The following is a 24,572-nucleotide window of genomic DNA, read 5'->3' as shown; positions in this document are numbered from 1 at the left end:
GGAGCAAATGGCATGTCAGGAAAAGCCTCAACTTATTAAATATTACAAGCTGATGCTCTTTAGGGCCCAGCTGCCCTTGATTGCTTTAATGTGTCTCCTGAAATTTCCTTTCTTTGACGCCTAGCGCTTTAAAGTATTACTTAGGCACAGCATGCTAAACCGCTACTGAAGAATTACTATGCAGGCAATTTTTTCCTCACTGGCTTCCTAAACAGACAATATTTGCTGCACTTCTGAAAATAATCCAGGCACAGTTGATGTCACAATTGAATTGGTGAGGGATGTGGTTGCTGGGAGTCACTGGACACTCACCCCATCCACAGCTGTGACGGTGAAGTCGTAGTTGGCTGGTCCCTGGTCACGATCCAGGCTGGTGGTAGTACAGATCTGTCCATTGTGCTTGCCAACAGTGAACTGAGATGGGGTCACACTGCCTGGACCAGAGCCCAGAGAGTAGGAGATGGAGCCAAAAGAGCCACCATCCGCATCAGTAGCTGTAACCTGGAAGAGAAGAGAACACATCAGATTAATGTTTAGCCAAATGTCCCAAAAAGCTTAAGGAGAGAAGCCAGACACTTTCAAGTTTCAATGGTATTTAATCAAAGGTTCTAACCTTTATTTATACAGTGATTGTCTTTACACTGAATAGTAATAATTATGTAAGAATTGATATCCAACCAGCAGTATATGACTTTTGTGGGTAGGCTGAGTGAAAACAAAATAAAACAAAACAAAACAAAACAAAACAAAGAAATCGAAATATTTTCAGCCTTTTTTATGACATCCGATATCAATATTTATATGCAATATGCGTTGAAATCATGCCCTGAAATCATTCAAAGTCATGATCATTTTTCAATGGTTTCATATAAACAATCATTTTTAAACAAACTGTTGCCAAATAAATTACAAATTTAAAAAAGTAAATAAATAAAAAATAATAAATACTAAAAAATTATCTAGGCATGTTTACAATATATATTTTTTTCAGTATATATATTAATAATAATAAATTATATTTATTTATTTAAATATACCAATATGATAATACTTCGAAAATAAATCAATACAGTATTTACAAACATATATTTTCATTTAAAACATTTAGGTACAAATGTAAACAGATTATTGAATCCAAGGTTCAACTAAAACTAGTTCATTAAAACAACTTGAAATTATTAGAAGAAATGAAACTTCACTGCTGAAACTGAATTGAGACTATATATTAAATATTTAAGTTAAGTATATAAATGAGACTAGATATCAAAACATCAGTCAAAATACTGTTACTTTCATAAGGCAAGGAGAGATTGTGAAACAAAGTTACTTGATCTTCAGGAAACGTGTCTGAATAATATGTGCCTTGTAATACAATGTTGAAAAAAAAAAAAAAAAGAGTAGAAAAAATATATTGCGAATATTCAACATACCCTCAAGCTCTAGATTGAATTTAAATTTTTATTTTCTTCATTTTATATTCCAACAACACTCAGCACTTTCCTGTCACAAATAAACCTGCGACTCCTCTGAGCAATACCACTGAACACATTTATCTAACTTGGTTCACAGCCTTTGGCAATCAAATGTTGCTCTGGTGCTCTGCGGCAGGTACATATACTGCGGTAAACTAAAAGAGCACATGGAGAGCTCCTCTTCTACACTTGGGTTTGATCAATCAAGCCAAAAGGAGGGAAGCTACTGGCAGCTAGCAGACATAAAGACTTTCACAGCCACAGCGCACAGCTCAAGAGAGAACATCAGACAGATAAACAAATGGAACAAGAGAGAGAGAAAGAAAGACAGAAAGAGACTTGTATAGAGGTGATGACTATCTGGGAGAAAATGAAATACCATTCCATGCAAATACGGAAAGTGAAATTACTTTCTATTCAGCTTCTTATTCATCAAATAAAAGGAAAAATACCGCTTCGGCTGACATTTACCAACTCTCAAACAACATTACACTTCGGCCATGGGCCGTCTGGAGTGGATGACGGCTGAAACTGTGCAAACAGATCCTGATGACATTGAGATGAGGGTATTTGAGTCTGAGATCGGGTTCTGGCAGAGGCCGTGGAGCAAGTGTAGGAAAAATAATCATCATGAAGACGAGAAGTCTCAGTCCACAGTGGAGAGATGTTCCACGTTTTAACCATCAAGCAAACCTTGATTTTTAACAACCGAGCCGGGGGCAGGGGGTGGGGGGTGTTGGGGCACAATATTCATAAACACCACACTACCTATCTTTATTCCTCTCATGCTAGCTTGACAGAAGTTGGACGCCTGAGGCCTGAACAGCGAGAGCTTGAGGTAACAAACCATGGAAGGGGCGGTTTGACCAAGGATCTGCTTCATGGACAAAGCCATTTTCCATAAAAGCCTGGCTTGGGCAGAGAAAGCTGGGAAATGTCTGGGGGACTTGTGGGTCTCAGTGTAATCCAACTAAAGAGCTCCAAAGCAGCACCGTAAGATAAATATTTCCTCTCGGTCACAGAGCTGCTTGAACAGAAAAAGAAGCATGTTGGTCACAATAAGAAATCATGTATTTATTACTGTACTCAACAAGCCATCTTTAAAACATCTGTCAGGTTGACTATACGTATGGTACATGCAATAAGTCGATGGGAAACAATCAGTATTAAGCACGTAAAAGCTTCAAAGGTAGAAGACTGAAACCAGAAGTGGGATAGAGTTTCTTTTTCCATCTCGCCAACAAAAAGGATTTAAATAAAGTGGCTTCTCAAAAAGGGGAGAAACCCAAGCTCATAATTTTTTAGAGTGTGTTTGAATATGTGGTGAGATGCCAGTAATAATGATGACTGATTGAATGATTGTCTTTTTGGGTCCTGAGGGGGCACCTAAAGTGCATGCAAACACAAAAATACGCATATACGTTTTCACACACACACAGGAGCCGAGGGATTTGGGGATGTACTGTTCAAGAACAGGGTTGCCTTTGCCAGTACAATAACAGTTCATAAGAAGGTTAGTGGAATCTCAATCTTGACTGAATCATAAATGGGTCAAAGAGTGCTTGCGCTGCTTTCTCGAAATCTCTGCTAAATCCTCTGTGCTTTTCCTCACCTTAACTCATGAAGACACGTAGACTCAGACACGCCAACAGCACACAAGAGCTAGGCCTAGATGACCTCAAAAACTGAATTTCACCCAATAATTTTCTTAACTCATCTCAAAAGCTATAAAAACAATACATCACAGTTGTTTAAAAAAGCTAAAATGTGTAATTTTGCACCACTGAAGTGAATTCCAAACATTCAAAACACATTCTCTCCGTCTTACATTGGTTGGATAAACCGATAGTCCCGCCCCCAAACTCAAACTATTGGTTGAGCCAATGTTACTGCCTTGGGATACTCAAACAAACAGAGGTTTGGTCTTTAAGTTAAGTGTGGTTTAAATGTCATACATAATTTATTTTCAGGGTGTGAAAGTGAGGCAAGAGTGAGGACATTGGACACATTTTGGAGCTCTAACGGTTCCCGTGTCTCTCTCTCCTTGTGCGAGCGAAAGACGTGAACCGCTCTGAGCGAGCCAAGCGAGACTTTGGCTGGTCGAACTGTTACTGAGAAACGAGCCAAAGGAATCCAATGCTAACTTGTAGAGTTTTGTGGTTCACCCACCATTCTTCTTGACTTCTTTTTTTGGGGAGAAAAAGAAACATTCAAGTAAGCGAACATAAGATTAATTGGGAGAAAAAATAAGGTTTTCCAGTTCTTGTTAGTTTTTGCTAACGCAAAGGATCTGGTTTCACTGCATTTGGTTTTCTCAAGGCTACACAGCTCATTTAGTGACTAATGTATAACTGAGAGACCTGACTGATGCTTTCCCAAGAGGGACTGCTGTATATGACAACAAAGGTTTTTGATTTGCTAATTGACCACCTTGGAATGAAAATGCACAACTTTTACTTGGATGTCTGTAAAATGTCTTTCGACAAACCACTGACTCAAGGTCGCCTGTAAGTTGGTCATTTGATCACAATATTGCTTGGTTTTGTGATTGATAGAGGACTGTGAAACTGTTCTGTGGGACAATTTCCATGCAAATGAAGTTCAAGATCTATCATCCAACTATGGTACGAATTAAGTAGATTTGCTGCGTATAGCTCATTCAGCATGCATAACTGCTTCATTTAATTCTGTGGCACGTTCCTATTTAAACAAACCATCTTACAGCATTGCTTTTGCAAAGCCTGTTCTGTACTACTGATCTTCTCAGTGAAGACATCAATAAACATAAAACCAAAGATTACATCAGCCAAACACAGACAAAACCCCCAAATAACAGCAGTACAAGACAGCGAGTTGGTGTAACTTGGCACTGGGGTCATCTGGAGCGACGTCTCTTTTACAAACATGACATGGGGAGAGTACAGTGGTGACTTTGCTTAAATAACAAGCAACCCACAGGGTGATCCAACTGAAACAGCGTAATCTCACGAAAAAGAGCTCAGTTTCAAACATCTTGCCTTCTTTGCAGCTAATGTCAAGAGCTTTGATCGAAGAAATTGTTTTTTTTATTTAAATGTTGCACAAACTTGCAGCAAGTTCCACATATGGGAACTGTGGTTAAGTTGGGAAACTATAAAAGGCTAAAACACAATACAGGAACTAACAAAAGTTAAAGAAATAGTTCACTCAAAAATAAAAAATAGCTCAATTTCAAAGCAGATATTTGCAGTACAATGAAAGTAGTGGGGGTCTGAGACTGTCAAACCACAAAAAAAGGACCAAAAAGCATTTGAAAAAAGTATCGTAAAAGCAGTTAACAACTATAATGTGCCCAATGCAGAGTTTGATGAAAACAACAATGCTAACAGACAAAAGTCCTTACAATATAAGTGATTAAACTTGGCTAAACTTATAAACAAATAAAATCCTCGCCTATGTAGTAGATTAACAAATTGACAAAAAATAAGAACCTCACACAACATTATACATTAACCAAATACATAACCAAATGTACATTTTTTAAAATATCAATTCTCATTTATTTATTGGGAGGTCTGATTCATTTTAGCGAATTAGACTGTTTGGATGAATCTTTTCAATGAATTAAAGAAAATGATTCACCAGTAAATTTGAGTCACTGGCTAATATTCATGCACAGCATTTTACAATCTTTATTGTGATAAATAAATTTGTAGTTAAACACCATACTACACATGTAGTACACTCTACTGCACTTCAAATCTATCAATGACAAACACAAAACAGTTGAAAACAACTAGAAAAAAAAATACAAGCTTTTAAACATTAAAATAAAAGAGCAGAAGCAAAAAAAAAAAAAATCATGGAGGAAAGAAATTCTCTAAATATAAGACTGAAATAATTAAATGATGAAAAAATTTAAATTTGGGGGTAAACTGACCAACCAAGGCTTCTAGTTTAAAAGTGGTGTTTAAATACAGGTTACTGTCTGAAATTTAGAGTTAATATCAAAAGTCTCTCAGTTTAAGCCACAATATGGCTTTCATATTTTCAATCTGGTGCTATATCTCATTTCATTCCATAGCGGGGATGATAAGAGATCAAACAGAAAACAGCACATTCTTTTCTCAGAAGGATACTTACAGACAAAGCCAAGAACACCATAAACATACTATGCTCCCAATAATTTCAATAAAGCATTTTATTGAAGCTATCATTCACATCATATGACTTCAGACAGACTAAAACAGCACACTGATGAACGATTCCCAAACCCATGGGAGGACATGCACGAACAATGACTGATGGATAGATACAAATATGAAAACAGGGACTGAGTAAAAATAGAGATGGATGGAAGTGTAAAGAGAGTGCTGAAAGGGGACAGAAAGACATGGACTGATATATATTGAAGGACATGCTATGAGTTATTGCAGCTGTTTATTGAGCGATCTCTCTCTTTCTTTTTCTTCTTGGCATGACTTCAGAGAGCTGAGGAAGAGGGGGAAATGGGATACCTCCTACTACTTTCTGGCCCACTTGACCAGCGGCCGAGTGAAAGCCGCACATCCCTTCGGCTCATTACAGTCACAGAGCTGAAGCATGTAACATGTCTTGCTTCTTTAAGACCAGTGAGCATTCTTGTTTTATCCATGTTGCAAATTTATTTGATGTAATTTTATTTTATTGTAGCCTCTAGGGAAACCACAGTGGCTCTGATAAATGACTTGGTGTTTAGAACAACCAGACAAAATTTTATGACATACGTATTTTTCTAGTATTGCATATGCCTTATGACTGGGAGCGACTGGTTATTATTATTTTAACAGCAACATGTTTACATGTTTAAAAGCAACCACATATCTTGAATTATTCAGTCATGTGACTTGTTGAAGTTTTTTTTTTCTTTTTGATGAAAACAATGTTTTTAGGTATATTTAAGGCTATGTTTAAACTTGTGCGTTTTCGTTTTAAAATGCATAACTTTTGCTTTGGTTATGCCATTCGTTAACAATACTCTGGCATTTTTTTTTTTTTGAAAACTAAGACTTTTGAAAACGACTTTTGCTTTGGTTATGCCATTCGTTAACAATACTCTGGCATTTGGTAAACAGACCCTTTTGCTTTGGTTATGCCATTCGTTTACAATACTCTGTCATTTTTTAACCTTGAAAACTAATACTGTATATATCTATGGTTGTACCTGCATGAATGGTCATGTGACATGCGTTTTCAGTTTTGTAGTGTGGACGGAGATAGTTTCTGAAATGCAGTGAAAACGCCAGTGTAAACGCTATTTTAAAATGAAAACGCTCTAGTGTAAACAGGGCCTAAGAGTTTTTTTGATATTTTTTTTTTCAAGATAGTTTAGCAAATCTATCTATCTATCTATCTATCTATCTATCTATCTATCTATGATTTTTTTACACTCATGCTGTTCCAAAGCCATGTGACTTGCTTTCTTCTGAAATATATCTGAAATATCAAAGGAAATATTTAATGAATGTCTGATTGAATGATGAATGGAATTTTTTGCCTGCTTCTTCAGTGCAAAAGTTGCATGCCTGCCACCTCTGGATGGCAGACAATAGAATAGCTCATAGTGGTTATTGTGATTATAAAGTATAAATGATTACAATTTGGGTTGTGTTTCAGGCAAAAACAGTTGGAACATGTATTGCTTTAATCATTGAGGTGATTTATGATGTACACTACCACTGTCCTTAATGCACAGATATTCATTAAATTATCTCCTTTTGTGTTCCAAAAAGTCATATGGGTTTTAAATGAGATGACGGTGAATAAACAATGGGAAAGTTTTCATTTTTAGCTGAACTATACCTTTAAATACTGCTGTTTATCACAGTTTTTCTTACAATCACATCTTCCAATAAGCTACCCCACTGTCAAAACAGCTTACAGCTTGATAAAACATAACAGATTCACTGCATCCACTCACTGCCAAGAGTTGCTCAAAAATCTCCAATGGTCGTCCACTTGGACAAAAACAGCAAATAACATAACACAGACATGTTTTATGAAACATACCAGATGCATTCTCTTCATAGTGAATTTTTTAAATGACGCACTTTTAAGTGGCTGGCAGTAACCCCAAAGGTCACCGTGACCTGCATCTACTGCGTTGTTACACCTCAGAACAAGCTGTCAATGGGCGCAATATGGCGGTTTCATATTAGCAAACATCACTTGTACATATTTCCTTCCTTTGAGTAATGGATCGGCATGACATCATCGGAGCGCTCCTCCAGATCTGTGAAGTATACGCGGCACTCTCCAGATGTCCATTAAAAGGGATCTGCAGTATAATGGGATGCCTGTAAAACATCATATACATGTCAAGATCACTGAGCACTAATTATTTCTTCATGCAAGGAAGCTGGGCTCCATCCAGGTACAAGCCGCCCGCCAGGACACTATCATCAGGAAATGTCCAGAAAGAGTCAAAAAGTCTCAGGTTGAAAGAAGCTGCTGACATGGACTGGTCATGTTTCGCGTTTTTATCAGATGCAGACTCGTATTCTGGTAGTCGACCACAATTTATGTCAGGAATGGTGTAAATGTCGGAGTTTTGGATGTAAATATTGGGGTTGGAAGAATTTTGAAAGGTGTTGGTTTCTAAAATAACACAGCTTCGAGCTTTTCATCTCTGGCCTTGACGGTGACGGGGAGGGGTAGCAGCAGGTATTTTCGACTGGGGTAAGGTGCAGATTTTTGGCAGAAGATCACAGAAGGGCCAATTCAGCATAAAGAGGACTAATGACACCAGGAGGACCGGTGCAGAGGGACTATAGAGTACAGTTTCCCCGTTTTCTCTCATGTCTCCATAACTGTGAGTGTTTGTCTTTCATCTGGCCTCCGCAGCTGGAGGTGATTAAGGCATCAAACCATGTACGGAGAAAAGTGATAGATTGGGGATATCAGAGAGGAGAAGCAGAGACAGAGGGGTTAATGGCTGCAAGAGGAGTTATGGCCTCAAAATGGACTCGGGGTAATAATAACTCGATGTGCTTTCAGGGAATGTGACATTCAAATAAATGTTTGAAAATGCATTTGAATAAACACTGATGTGCCGACAATGTCTGCACAGTTTAGTCAATAGATCAAATTAGACTCAAAAATGAAAATTCTGTCAGTAATTACTCTCTCTCATGATGTTCCAAACCCGAAGGCAGTTTTTTTCACCCATTAAACACAAAAATATTCTTTTAGCTCTTTCCATACAACGATTTCATAACAAATTCAAAATGATCATGTCCATTAGGCTCTAAAAAGAGCAAAAACCTAAAAAAATCTTAACAGTAGTCAAGTCCACACACACACACACACACACACACACACACACACACACACACACACACACACACACACATATATATATATATATATATATATATATATATATTCATATAATTTAGATTAGAATTTATTACATACAAATTTTTATATTATTTTATATTATATTAAATCAGACAGATCGTTACTACAGCTTTTGATTAAATTATTTTTTACAGCCAGGTTATCTACTTATATAAGATGTTTTTAAGAGCTGGCTGTGTTTACTATTGACCTCTCTAAGGTCTACTAAAGCTCAGAGTGAGCAGGAAGCCAACCCTATCAAAACTAAGACTCGTGCCACCTCTGACAAATCTTTCCCTTGAGAATTAAAAGACCAAGCATTTCCAGTGGTCATTTTAACAGGAAAAATAAACATGCCAAAAGCACCTCTGGAAATGTACGCCGGGTGACCCTTTGCACTGACCCCATCACGCCTTACGTCTCAGAAGTCCCAATCACTGTCAATTCATTTTTGAATTGCCACACAAGAGACACGGCTCTTTTACGTTTTCACACAAGCATGAAAGCCCATGTTTTTGTTAAAAAGACAGAAAAGGAAATGGCAAAATCATATTGAGAGATCGGGATTATTCTGAACAACAACCTGCTAAGCGGATGTGGATATTGATGTTATAATAAATGCATAAAATAAAATCTAATACATAATAAAAAATAGATACAATAAAAAAGTGGGGATTTAATTAATTAATTAATTAATTAATTCTTATTATTTTATTTTTTGACCACCCTAATTTGGAAAAACGGGCAAAACAGCTTATTTATTTCAGGCATGTTGTTGACCAATGTTGCCTTTGAAACTGTAAACCAACTCCACTCTTCAGAAACTTGAATGAACCCAGATGAATTGCACTGAGAGTTTAGTGGGATGCTGAAGGGATGTCAGCAAAGATGGAATAATGCGAACCATGCTCGCTATGGGATCTAACAGTACTGATGTGGCTTATGGCACCGCTCTGCTGGTCAATAACTCCCTCGCAGGACTGCTTGCACAAACACAACACGCACACGGTAGCAAATTCCACCCGCAGCACTGCCGCCTGGCACCCGTGTTGGATGGGTTGTTGAGAGGCCAGTTGCAGAGAACAGCAGGGTTTTTCCGATGGATTGGGGCCGTCACACGCCTTCCTTGAAAAAAGTCAGAGAGCACAGCTTTTATACGGGTCAAATGTAGTACGGTCAGTGCTTTAAAGTATGATAGTGGTAAAATTGTCTGTGGCTTACATGAAAATACATGGAATGTAAGTGGACTTGACATTATGCACACATCATTTGAGTACGAGATATATTGCTTTCAGTTCAATGTCATTTTAGATGCTGGTCAGTAGGAATCACTGGCCACATCACTCATAAATGTCCTCAAGGCAAAAGGTAATAGCCGTTCTCCCGAACTCAATCTGGCCTGGTATTAATGTTGCACAGCACAGCAGAGGGAGCCAGATCAGGTTGTCCACTTTCTATTGTCGTTTCAAAGTGATCTGTGAGTGGCTACTGACAGTGTAATCATTTGCATATTCCTAGCCTGGAAATACTGGATTTGCATCTAATGGAAAGGGAGGTACTTTTTCACTATTTTCTTTTCCCTCTTTTCCTGAAACACTGAGCAATATGAAAATTGTATATTTTTATCAGCAGACCCAAATATATTTCCTTTGTAAATTGTAAATCCTTTGTAAATAAAAACAACTATTTTGGTGTAGATTTTGGCAAGACAGTTACAAAACTGCAATAGTTTTCCTTATTTTTTACTTTTAAAAAAATGTTAAAATTATATATATATATATATATATATATATATATATATATATATATATATATATATATATATATATATATATATATATATATATAATGTATGTATAAATATATGATTACCATAAATACATAGAGTGGACTTTATTTGAAACATTCATCCACTCATTCCATTATCAGCTTATTTACTTTATATACAGTATACTGCATCTGTTTTTGAGTGTGCTTTTGAATTATTGCAATCATGACTGTGTTCTCCTCCTAAAGATGCATGAATGCTGGGTTGCTGTCATGGCCAGATGTCTTTGATTTGTTCATAGTTGTTTCCAATTTGTAAATCAACTTTCAAAGCATAAATTTATGAGAAAACAAACAAAATCAACAATGCCCACAAAAAAATGAGGCTCATTCCTCTGTGGCATGGGTCTTATTTATTGAAAAACTGCTATTGTGAGTTTAAAGGAAAAGTAATTCGGAACTATAAACATGCCAAGTAAGGTATGAATTTAAATGTATTTCAATCAAAAAGATCTTCTACAAAGATTTGACTTTACAGCGGTCAACAAACACATAATTCAAGCAAACCAATAACTACAAATTTATAACTATGACGTATAATTTGACTCAAAATGTGTGATGAGAACAGACCACAACACCATATTAAACAAAATGTTACACACTGAAAACCTCACAGACAATCTTGGAATTGTGTTCGCAAGTTTTGTAGACTCTTACACATCACATTTTCTATAAAAATGTACTTTTTAATATCTTTTAAATACCTTTTTGCCACTTTGTTGATTGAAATAGTGAGAGAGGAGACATGAAACATGAAAAGACAAACTCCAGCTCATATTGCTTACTCACAATGTGTCGTTCCATATATGGACTAACCTCTAGGCTCAAAATATTTCTATTCACATCCGACATCATCAACTTACAACCTCTATAGAAATGTTCCCTGAGCAGAAAATTCCACGATTCCATTGTTTGTACATGACACTCTGAAACAACAATTCCTGAAGTGGGATGCAGTAAACTCTTGCTTTCTCTCTGTGGCTGCAGGCACTTCATGGTCCAGATACATATGACAATGGAAAGGTGCTTTACTGTTGCATAGGGATCTGGAGACCATTTCACAAACACACTCTTTAATTTCAGCAGGCTTTAATCACAGTCTCTGCTGGAGAGAAAAGCACTCGCTTGCCTCAAGCTCATCACTAACTGGCACATTGAGTTCAGCTTGCTGTATAGTATGGGAATGGAAACTATTTATACCACAATTGTGTTTAAAAGCCCATTTGGTTTTGGTTTCTTTCTTCTGTGAATTTAAAAAAAAAAAAAATTGTGGGTTTTCATACAATGGAGTCCAGCGTTATTTAAGACCTCATTGACTTTGATAACATGGACAAAAACTTTCTTATAAATATATTCTTTTGGGTTTCACGAACAAAAGAATGTCACAGTTAGTTAACATGGCATGAGGAATCATATAGTGTTGAGTAAATAAACTGAGTATAAAGCTAAATGAAGTGCCAACTGTTAAACAAACAGTTGGTTTTAATCCAAATGATGAAATCTATTTAAAATGTCCAATATATTAAATAAACTGAATATACTGTATATCACGGTTATCACTGTTAACCAAAACTATGAAAAACCTTTTGTTTAACTGAAATGAAGTTGAAATATATATAAATAAAATGTAAATATTAGATGAAAAACTAATAGAAAATTAGAAATGTTCCCTATTTAGGTAAGTTTGTGTTGAAGCACTATAATTTATAAAATCTGAAACTTGAAATAAAAAAATAAAGCTAAACAGAAGTGTTAAAAATAATAATAAAAATGACAAAAGCACATAAAATTACTAAAATCAAATGAAGTAAAATGAAATCCTAAAATATTAAAAGCTAAAATCTAAAAATAAAATCTAATTAAATTAAATTGATGTAATATGATGTAGTATAAAAAAACTACACACACATACAAATAAAGTTAATAAATTCTTTTACTAAGACTCATATTCCTCATTTTCTTCAAGATTCATGTAACATCTCATAATTCTTTTCCTTCATTAAAGTGCCTCTATTATACCATTTCCTACCAGTTCCTAATATTGCTCTGAGAGTCTCCTACAATAGGTTTACATGCATGCAAAGTCAAACAACGCTTTCATTTTCTCAAAATATGCATTTAATATCACCTCATTTTCCAACGATTCTCAAACGATTCGTTCGAAGCAGTTCTAAGATTCAGTCTCTCTAAACCCCTCCTTTCTGTGAGCCGAGTCTGCTCTCATTGGTCAGATGGACCAGTCTGTTGTCATTGGTCTACCCTGTACAGTGTGTGTCAGAAACGATACGCCCATTTGCCATAGCTCCGTATTTTGATATAAACATCTGTTATTTATCATACTTACAGGTTGTGATTAAGTTGAGTCAGCTCGTCCAAATAAACTGGGTACTGAGCCATCTTTCAAGAGCAAGTGTTCTGTGAATACCTCATTGAACTCCCCAAGATTAGAGAAGCAGTCGTCAGTAAAAAGACGTATTCGAGGGCGAGTCAAGTTGTTCGCGGCCGGCCAACGTAGAATGGGAACGGAATGGGATTTGAAGTACTAATGACTCATTTACACTGTTCGAGATGATTCTTTCTTTTGGGAGACAATAACTTTATTTATCGTGCACTTTTGGCTTTACAACATCGTTTGCATTCACATACTGCTACATTACACAATGCATGAAAGGCTATATATTAAAAATGGTATAATAGGTGCACTTTAACTTTCAGTTCTCATTACCCATTCCAAGGTTCTTTTATCCTGCCTGTCTATCATTTTCCTCACATCTTTTAATCTCAAAAACAATATATGTGTGATTACAGTGCAGAACGACCCCTAAACAAGTTCATATCTTTGTTATAACATCTTTTTATATAGGGAAGTTTTTTTTTTTTGTTGGGGCGGACGCAATCATTTTAAAATAACTGTTTAGGTCACACAGTTAATATCAGCTCTCTGGAGCCGTCCCTATAAACACACATGGGCCCGTGACACTGGCCGATAAACACGGCTTTCTGTGAGGCCCGCTGGGGCTGCTTACTGGAGTGTGCCAAGCCGTTCTATGACGCTCAGACAACTGTTTTTAGAGCAGTGGGATGGTCCCAGCGGAGGTCATTCCTCCTCCGGTTCAAGCCAGGGTCGAGTATAGAAAAACACACAGTTTGGTGAAGGAGACGGCACAGCCAGAGTGTGTTTAGATCAATTTCTTCGGTTTCGCTGGCACTTGTTCATGCAAGTAAACAGACTATTCATTTAGCAGCCTACACATGGTCACTAGAGGAATAATGACCTCTGTGAAAAATGACGGTGAAGTTGCTTTTAAAAGCAACACAAAAAACTAAATCTGTTGGGCCAAAGTTGGTAGACATCCTGTGATAAAAAACATGTGATGGAGATTCACAGTTTCTTACAGCTTGGAAAGTATTAATGTTTGGCATATTATAAGGTGTGACACGAATCTGGGTGGTGTGCATTATGATAGATGAAGTGACTAATGCACATTTGTATGTACAAGGCGAGCACAGCTGCAAATACGTTTAAAAAAAAAATTAAACCCCTCTTCTCAGATATAAAATAATTTAGCTGTCTGCATCAACGCACCCATTTATTAACTTTTGCACGAATGTTACACTGGGAAATATTTCATTTAAACCTAAACATTTATAATGATGAGTGATCAGAATGTAACTTATGCAATTGTCCCTTAAATACAAGCACACTTCTTTCACTATACTGAGTTAATTGCATAATTATATTGTAAAATAAGCTGTACGTAATATATAGCATTGAGAGAAGACAAATAAATCACTCTCTTGACAAATAAATCCAAAAAACAGGAGGTAGGCTATCAACAACTGTGTAGTTTGATGCATTCTCTTATTTTTCAATTCAAGTTTCACTGTATTGGCAGACAAAGAGTTTAGCCTCTGCTACGTGTTAACTTCTGGTTTTTGTTGCCACAATGCTATTTTTTACACTCATGAAGAGCTCCAAAAGCTCAGAGACAGAGTTTCTGCTTCAGTATCTGCCAATTATTCCATCCCTTGCTAAAAAAAAAAACTCTGAGATGGTTTACCAGTCTTAGATTGTCTCTCAGTCAGGTTTGAGTGTTTTAAAGGAGTTTTGGACTCTTTCAAACTGACCAACCAGCTAGAAATCAGTCTGCCAGATCTAGAGACCACCTTGACCAACTTAAATCAGCAAAACTCTTGAGGTTGTACTCACTGGTTAAAGAGGTCAACATTACATCACTGGTAAGCAAAACAAATTGTTTAGTGCTGTGGTAACACACACACACTCACACACACAAAACTCGTGTTATGTAATACAGAACCAGTGTTCTGGTCCAGCTGCTTCAGGCAGATCCCAGCCGGATCTTCAGAGAGAAAACAAAAAGAAATGGCGTGTGTTTTCTCACGAAACAACAGCTGGTGCCCAGATAGAACTGCTATTTCTCTGTTATGGGTTTTTCCTCATGTGGGTTTTCAATCATTCTGGTATGAAGACAGCTCTTTCTTAAAGGGATACGTCATCCAAAAATTTTAAAATTATATAACTATATAACTATTATATGACTTACTCGCCCTCATGTTGTTCTAATCCTGACTGTCTCTCATCAGTCGAACACAAAATAAGATATTTTCATCAACGTTGAAGTCCAAAACAACATTGAACCCCACTGACTTTCATTGTATGAACAAGTAAACAATTACAATTAATTGCACACATTTTTCAAAATAACTTTTTGTGTGTTATACAAAAGCTCTACCTGATAATTAATTTTTCTGACAGATTTGTGCTGATCAGGGTTGTTATAGTTAACTAAAACCAAAACCATGAAAAACACTTTCAGTACTTGAAATAAATGTCAGCTGAAATACAAATATTTAAAAATATATATTTATATATTATTTCAGCTATTTATTTTCTAATTTTCATTTCATTTAACTTTGTGTACTAAAATAACTAAAATAAAAATTAATAAAACCTATATAGACATATTAGAAAAGCTATAATAAAAACACAAAACTAAAAAAAAAAAAAAAAAAAAAAAAATATCTAATATCCCAACTAAAAAAACATCAGGGATTATTTTGACCATTTGAAGCCTTGTAGTACTGTTTTCATGCATCTCATTTTGTGCACAAGGCAAAATCTGTCCCAACTACAGCTACTTTATTAGAAGAGTACCCTACTGGTCCAGGGACAGTAATTTAAAACAATAATATTTTAAAAATGAAATGAAAAATAATATAATAATGTTGTGTAGTCTATAATACTATATACATAGCCAGTTAATACTGTCACATAACAAATCTGTTTCAAAGATAAAATTAAATGAATCGCTAATTACAACATTAAAATAAAAATGTAAAGCTAGAACAAAGCTCTTGACAGTCGCGGTATAGCATGATCTCGTATTTGTTTCTGACCATCGCAGCACAGCTATATGGCAAGAAAATTGACCATTACGTTTGTACAATAGAATGTTCTCAATGTAGAAGTAATAGTAGTAGATTATATAAGAAGAAGAAGAATATAATAAAACAATTATTAAAATTTATTTTTAAAAGGAACAATCACACTATTTTTACTTATTTTTAATTTATTTTTTTACAGTAAACCTCTGTCAAACCACTGTCAAAATCAAAAGGAATTGCAACATTTTCATTTGATTTGATTTTAAAAGATTAAATTGTCAATGTTTTATGTTTGTAATAAATTATAGACACAGAAAAATTAAAACAACAATTTCTGAAATAAGTAAAACATTCCATATGAATATATTATTGTAAAAATTGTAATACAATTTTTAATTAATAAAATTAAAGACTTATAAATTCAACTTATCAGAAATGTTTTAAGATTACTGATTGATTACATTTAATTAACCCTTTAAATTGGAATCTAGGAAAATGAAAAACGGAAGTTCTTATGGCATTTAAGAGTACAAATTATATGCTTGATCACTGTTGTAATTATGAAGGGGTCCTTGGCAAATTTTCTTACCTGTAAGGGGTCCCTGGCCCCCAAAAGCTTGAGAACCCCTGCTTTACATCACTTAATTCACCCCCTGTTAATTTACAGCACAGTTATAGTTAAGTCACTGAGATGATGCACTACTTGAGGCATCTTAAAAACAACCTCTCCCATCCTGGTCCAGACCTACATAAACATCCTCAAATCTTCAGCATCCTCCCATTCCATCACGTTATCACTCTGTGGGGATTTGAATTTACTTTAGATAAATGTATCACTTATACAGTTAAAGATTTTAGTTTCTGTAACACTGTCTTATGCTTTCTGTCTGTATATGGATGATATAACATGAGTGCTTTTCTTCCATCGTGCTGACTATCCTAAGGATCGACTCACTTCTGATGTATAAGCCTGCTTCTATTCAAATAAACAGATCTGATTCTGATTCATGATTCTTGTGAATATGGAATTCTTACATACAAACTGTCTGCTAGTCTTTCAAAAGCAAAGCCAAATGCACTTAACCTGAGGGTCAGCCATGAGTACATGATGGCAATAAATACTTCTGAGTTAAACTGTAAAAGGATATGACCGTTATTATACTGTAGGTCTGTGTCTGCAATATCCAGAAGATGTCTTAAAGATGATTTACCTAGCTGCAAAAACAATTAAAAGGTCATTCTGATTTCATTTTTATGTGGTTTAAAGGAATACTTCACCCAAATGTTAATTTGCTGAAAATGTACTCATCCTCAGGCCATCCAAGATGTAGATGATTTTGTTGTATTTGTTCATTAAATACACACAACTTGTTGATTACTCACACTACTTGTGGATTATTATGATGTTTTCATCCGCTGTCTGGACTCACATTCTGACGGCACCCATTCACTATAGGTAAGTAATGCTAATAAGAATAACATTATGCACTTTTAAAGTTCTGTAAAATTTGTCATTACAATCTGTCATTGTCATTACAAAAAACCCCATCAGTTTCACATTCTCTAGATAGAGAGATGTCACTGAAAATGATTCAGGGTTCATACAGTACGTGCAGCCAGAAGCTGTAAGTTATCAGATTGGCTCATGAATATTAAATCAGTGACGTAGCGTTCGCATTCTCTCTGTTTATATAAACCAGTACAAACCACAATCTCACCTAAGCCTTTTAAAAACACATAAATATAATGTGCTTTGACTATTTAAAAATTTAAAGAGATAAGACATGTCAGGGAACTGAATAATGAACCCATTTAATGATATAAAACAATTTAGTTTGCAAAGGCTAAGTGCTTGGTTATGTTTTATATTGCTTCCTCGTGGCAGGTTAAACTAAATCTAATCTGATCAGTTGTGGGTGTGACTGCCATGTGAGGTCTGGGATCAAAGGTCAGCTAAATGGCCACCTGCCCCCCTGTGACCTTTAACCCCAACACTATCCATTCTGTCTTTTATGTGCAACCCAAGCAGTTACCACATGGTGGGTGTCTGTATCTACCTGCAATGAGAAGGAAAACTGAGATGTCCAGATCAGTTTCTACAAAGAAAGGTAATACAAGAACAGAAAAGAACTAGTCAAAATTTCTAACATTTTCTTGAATTATAGGACCTTGGGATATAATGTTTTTCTTTTTTTAAAATACAATAACGATCAACAGTTTGGGTTCAATAAGATGTTTTAATATGTTTGAAAGCAGATAGCAGGCTGCACATATTTGATACAGTAAAAAAAAAAAAAAAATAGATTACATTTTAATTTAATAACTGTTCCATTTTAATATTTCTTTATAGATTTTTTAATATTTATTTGTAATATTTAAATATATTTCTGTGATAGTAAAGCTAAATTTTCAGCAGCCATTACTCCAGTCTTTAGTATCATAAGCTCCTTCAAAAAAAAAAAAAAAAAAAAAGTTCACTGTTTATGCTATATAATAATAATAATACAAACAAACAGTAATTTTACTAAAAAATAAGTGCTATTTTAACAAAACAAAAAAATGTTATTAATAAATATGTCGTTTATTGTTTTTATCAATGTTGAAAACAGTTGTACTGCTTAATACATTTTGGAAACCATGATAGACTTTTTAAGCATTCTTTGATGAACAGGAAGTAAGTTAAAATTTTTATCAATTTATATATCCTTAATAAAAGTATTCATTAAAAAACAATCTTACAGAACCTAAACCTTAAATTGGGTAGTTAAAACTAGCATAAACCCAATGGTTATGGTAGTGAAATTTTCCAAATCAAACGGTCCAACAAATCCATGTCCATATAATGTTTTCTTTTCCTTTTTTTTAATTTTCCATTTTTAAAATTCAAATGGTATTTTTGCATCTGGGTTATTCTCATCTGCCTCTGTAATTAAGTATATGCAATATCTCCTGCCTCTAAATAAAGCAAATGATCTTTAGACATCTCTCCAACTCAAGTCATTATTAAAGGAGAAATCCAGCAATGGAAAGTTTTCAGTGAGCACAAATATAAGTTTTTCAGCCTTAATATGAGACAGTGCTGTTTAAAGCCTAATCCTATACAGTAGAACCTTCAGAATGAATTCAGAATACTTGAGGATTGTCTGAACCACACAACTCCGTCCCAGGCTGGGATCAGGTTCAACTGTTACTCTGCCATTTTTCTGAAGTGGCTTTTTCATCTAAAAACATTTCTTTTTCACCGAGCCTGGTGTTTCTCATAAATCAGAGTCTCTATCACAGCCTGCTCTATTGTTATGAGTGATTCGTCACTCCAATGACTTTGGACGGGTCACAGTTTTGAGTTAAGACATCTGGGTCTTTTAATGTCAGTACATATATTGTTATCTCCACGAAAACATTACATGCAACAGCTTAGGCATATGAAAGAGATGACCGTAAAAATCTAGACAGGACGTGTGTGTTTGATTTCCAGTGATGACTGTGTGCACGCAGTGACTGATGCTGTTTAAGAGGGGACGGGTTATAGCAACACGCACATGCTGGGCAATTTGTCTTTCAGGCCATATCTGTCACAAAACACTCAAGCAATACATGCAAAAGGAAATTAAACGTGCAACACACACCTGCACCAAGATGGACTCTAAATTCTGATTGGATGAGCACTGTTTGAATTCTTCAATCATCAATTCATTTCTATATTAATGCAGCCTTAAACAACCTTTAATAATTAGCTTCTTTTCATCTTGACATGTATAGGACAAGTTCTGCTCTATTTAAATGACGTGAAGCAGTCTTATGCCATGAACATATCTAGCATGGTATAAATGGTGTAGGTAAATCTCCAGCAGTTGACACACACACACACAGTTTTATACCATCCAGCCCAGCTTATACACATGTTCAAAAACTTGCTGACAGCCGGCTTGCAACTCTCCAGAGACTTGACCCGTAACTTGACTCACTGGCCTCTTCCACTTCTGTTTAATTGAGTCGAGATGCAATAATGAGAACATGTCCATGAGGTTCACGCTGATGAACACCACACTAAATACCTTGTGTTTGCTTTCCAGATGCTTTATATGAGAGTAGAATGCTGAATCACAAGAAATCTTGGAAGTTTTATATCATTAACCTTAAAGACGACACGAAACATTCAATTTGTAGTCCATTTAAGCTGCTTAATGAGATATATTTCCAAATAAAATGAAATAATCAGTGAGAATTATCCACTTGGATCATTAGGTTAAGACATAATTGGATAAAAATGGTTACTGGGTAATATTATTTCTCCTCACCCACATGGACTTGGTTACATCCGCAAAAAAATGGTTTTAGAGACAGTTATTACATTTTGATGAAAGATTATGAAAATAAGCCTTTTTATTGTATATTTCATTTACAAAGAGACTGAATGCATTATAAATATAAAATAACAATTGGGTCAATTGTTTATGTTGACTTTCATATGGTCTTTTGCCTACTTACAGTATGTCATTCATCTTGTTTCTAACTACACAAATATGAAGAGGTAACATTATGTAAAAAATAATAATTTGCTAAAATAACTTATAAAATGTAATTTTAATACCAATGGATTTCAGATGAAAATAAAATACATTTAATTAAATAATAATACATTTTATTTATTCATTTTCACTAAAGAACAATGCATTTGAAATTAAAATGTTATTATAAACTATTTATTTTCTATTTTTCCCAAATTTCAGGGGTCATATGGTTCAGCTAAGCCCACATTCCAACAAGATCATCCTTTTTGCTTCCTCTTTCCATTTCATCTTGACTTCCATCTTTCTGTTCTCAAGTTACGCAATACTGTGAATTGCATTTTAAGACTTCAAGCACAAGCATCAGAGAACGTGGTCTCAAGACAGGAAGATTTATGCCATCTGTAATACACCTCTATATGGACATCCACGTGAGGCTACATATGGTCTTCATATCAGTAGCAGTAAACAGGCTAGATTTCTAAAGCACCTGTAACATGAAAGAGGCCCGTATCTGCGTGTGTTTTGTTCTGGCTTTGTAGGGGCAGCTTCTGAAGCCTCTTTCCAATGCAGGCCTCTCGGTATTAAACTGTCAATATGCTTCCTCAGCCGGATGCAGCCTTGCTAGAGTAATATTAAGAGGTAAAAAAAAAGAAAAAAAGAAGTGTATATATATATATATATATATATATATATATATATATATATATATATATATATAAACTATTTATTTATTTATTTATGTTCTATTTAATTATTTCCTATTTCTATCAATGTTAAAACATATGTTTCTCTTGAGTAGATCAGCAAACAGTAGACAAAGAAGAAAATACTGAAGGAATAGGGTTCAAACTTCCAGTTGGCACTGCAGAAATTACAGGTCTTACGGGAAGATTTGAGAGTGTTGGACTGAAATCTACTGAAGCTTTGCAACACTTTAGGGAAATTATGGTTCTTCTATTTTTCCGGCTTACAGGGGAAATCTGCTGATGGGGCAAAGAGAAGCCACTGGTCACAGACACTGAGCCACATTAAAACGTAAGTACATGACCCTAAATTACAGAGAGCCAATATTAGGTCACCGTTAACTTTAATAATTTAGCAGTAATTGCAAATCTACAGCATTGCATTTTCCAAAAAAGAAAGTAAGCACCATTTAACGTTGACTACTGTACGCATTGCACTGTATTTAATTGCAATGTTGGCGGTAATAATCATCATAGGTCACTAACCGCCACCTATAAAAACATCAGATCATTGAACCTGGGAGGTCCTGGTCTGTTTCTAATAACAAGAGAGGAAGCATCGTTATTTTCTTTTTCTGTACTGAAATAACATGTTACGAATAATATAATTTGGGTCTAGTTTATTAAATCCAAAGCATCACCAATAGCCAGTCGCTTCTGTATGAATTTAAATTAAGACTCTGTCCCAAAACCTTGTGAGCCATGAGTACGCATAGCAGAAAATAAATGTATAAAAAACATGCATGAACACACAAAATAAACACAAAAATACATAGTGGGTACAAAAAAGTCAATTTTTAACTATACTGAATTATTATTATTAAAATGTTTTGATACTGAATGAAATAAGGGCATAAACACTCAAAAAAAAAAAAATTTTAAAATCAAATGCATGTTGATCTTGTTTGATTTTCTACGTTTTCACATCCATAGCAAGCATTTTGATAGGATGACAAATACGAAAAATTATGAAAATTAAGTGTGCAATGACCTTAAGAGGTCTTTTTAGCTAGATGTGAAATTTTCAAATAATCTGGCATCTATAAGAAATTTAGAAAAAGTTCCCAAAACAAAATGTGAATAAGGTCCTTAATCATATAAACAGCAGAATTGGGGCTAATGAGGGATTTGAACATGCTTTCTGTAAGACTGAGTGGTGCTCAGGACAGGCAAGTGTTAAGTAGAAAAGCTGAACTCACTCAAAGAACAAGTGTATTGTGCTCGTGAGCAACAGAAAGTGAGAGATGAAGAAAAAACGAAGGGAGAGACGGATTAATGATGAATCATGGGATCTAGCACACTTTGCCTCACCAGTAAAACCTAAGCTCATTTGATGGGTTAAAGACTCAGGTCTCACATGATAGCCAATGTACTTTGAGAAGAAAAAACAGCAGAAAGTGTGTGAAGGGTATGGAGAAGGAAGGGGTCCGATACTCAAGAGGATTACATCTCATTTCTGGTACACGGCGAAGGGCTAAAGGCAGCCCGACACCACCAGATAAAAGCTATGAGGAGCTAAAGAGTTGAGGCTGGACTCTTATAATACATTAAGACAGAATGGGGGGCCACAGCTGTCATCCTGACAGTTTGGGTAAATTAAAGATGGGTTGAGCTGACATAGAGACCAAACTTTTGAGCCTTCACTACTAATCTCTCAGTAACTTCTAAACCACATTTAAAATCCAACTGGGCCATTACAGCGAGGTTTTATTTTTCATAATGGCATATGAAGACATAAAGTTGCATTTGAACTTGAAATAAATTCAGCTTTTTACAATCTGCAAATGCCATACACTTTGTATTCTGTCAATTATGCGTATCCCGAGAGCTAGTTCTTTGTTTTTGAAGACATAAAGGCCTAACTGGAACTAGTACATGTGTGAAAGTACTGTTTGAAGACATCTGCTGTACTTTTAACAGTGTGTATAACACATATTTACACCAAAATACCAATATCAAGACTTCTTACAGCTCAGAGTTTTGTTGTGAGGGCAGTTGAGATGTAAACAAAAAAAGATGCAAGATGCATGATTTGTGGGTGGTGTGGATGGAAAGTTTCTTGCATTTTTGCTCCTCATCAATCAGGAACACCGCTGACACTGCACTTTTGTCCATTCACGAGTACATCCACAAAGAGGTCTATCCAAGAAACGCAACATAATGTGAATAGAAACCGCTATGGTAGGGAAATCACTTTAGGTCTGTTCCTTCGCCTTTCTCTTGACAAAGTCACGGAAAAAAGCACTTGTTTTGATTTATTGCTGCTTACAGAGACTATTTCTGACAGCATATATCTCACTTTTAACTACACTCTTAAGGAGGCTGGATGTATGCAACTGCGCTAGCGAGTCCTCAAACAAAGTCTCTGTACGCAATGGCCAAAAAACTAAATTCCTTGGACCACACAATATCCACAAATACAGAGTTAACTGTGGCTCTCATAGGAAATAGTGCAGTTTTATCCGCTCTTCTTGTTCCATGTTCACAGTTCTCTGGTTTTACATGACATTTTTTCAGCAGCATTTGACGCTTAATACTGTTTTCTTGCCTTTTGAAACTGCCTACACCAGACGTTCAGAGAGAAACATTGTTAACCTTATTTTTATTCAACATTCAAAAAGTATATATATACAGCATTTTTCTAATCAGTTTAGAATTAAACCCAACCTTTGACTAAAATGTTCTATTTATATAATTTTACATTATCAGAGATCATTCCTCCTTAGTTTTTGCAATCTGTCTTGAGCAATCGACATAGCGCTTTTCTTGTTTTCTAAAGCTACATTGTGTTGTTCAAGATCAAACTCCTTATTAAACAGGCTTTTGAGAAGCAGATGAAATCACAAATTGGCAAGAGCGCTGGGTACAGCGGTCAGTGAAAACCAACATAAGATTTGGCAAGAGCGTATCGGTGACAAACGAAAAGAGTTGCAGGTACGCTAATAAAAGTCTGTGTGGATATGTTATGACAGGCCAGATATATCTACTGGGAAACAAATGCAATACAAATGATGCAAAACATGTCATAACATCTCAGGAATATGAACTAACTGCAATTTATTGAGACCCTTGAACCTGAATTATGAGCAACTATAACCTGAATATGGTACAAATTAGATATTAAATAGCCCATACAAATGATAAATGAGTATTTATATCAGCTCCTACACGTTTCTCAATCTGTATGGTATGTATTGAAAGTGCATGAGGTAATCTTTACAAACAAAACCACGGTAAACCTAGCAAAACCTGAACTA

The 24,572-nt window shown here is 35.4% G+C and overlaps 1 protein-coding gene across 3 annotated transcripts in view; it reads right to left on the bottom strand.

Moving 5' to 3' along the window:
• Positions 1-24,572, bottom strand: part of LOC109103615 (protocadherin-16-like) — a 98,531-nt gene that overhangs the window by 23,853 nt on the left and 50,106 nt on the right. For all 3 annotated transcript variants that reach the window (XM_042739773.1, XM_042739771.1, XM_042739774.1), the window contains exon 3: positions 313-501. In XM_042739773.1, coding sequence (XP_042595707.1) covers positions 313-501 — 189 coding nt within the window. The remainder of the gene's footprint in view (positions 1-312; positions 502-24,572) is intronic.

Source organism: Cyprinus carpio, chromosome B15 (assembly GCF_018340385.1).
Source record: "Cyprinus carpio isolate SPL01 chromosome B15, ASM1834038v1, whole genome shotgun sequence".
Lineage (NCBI taxonomy): Eukaryota > Metazoa > Chordata > Actinopteri > Cypriniformes > Cyprinidae > Cyprinus > Cyprinus carpio.
This window is presented reverse-complemented; position numbering and strand designations above follow the sequence as displayed.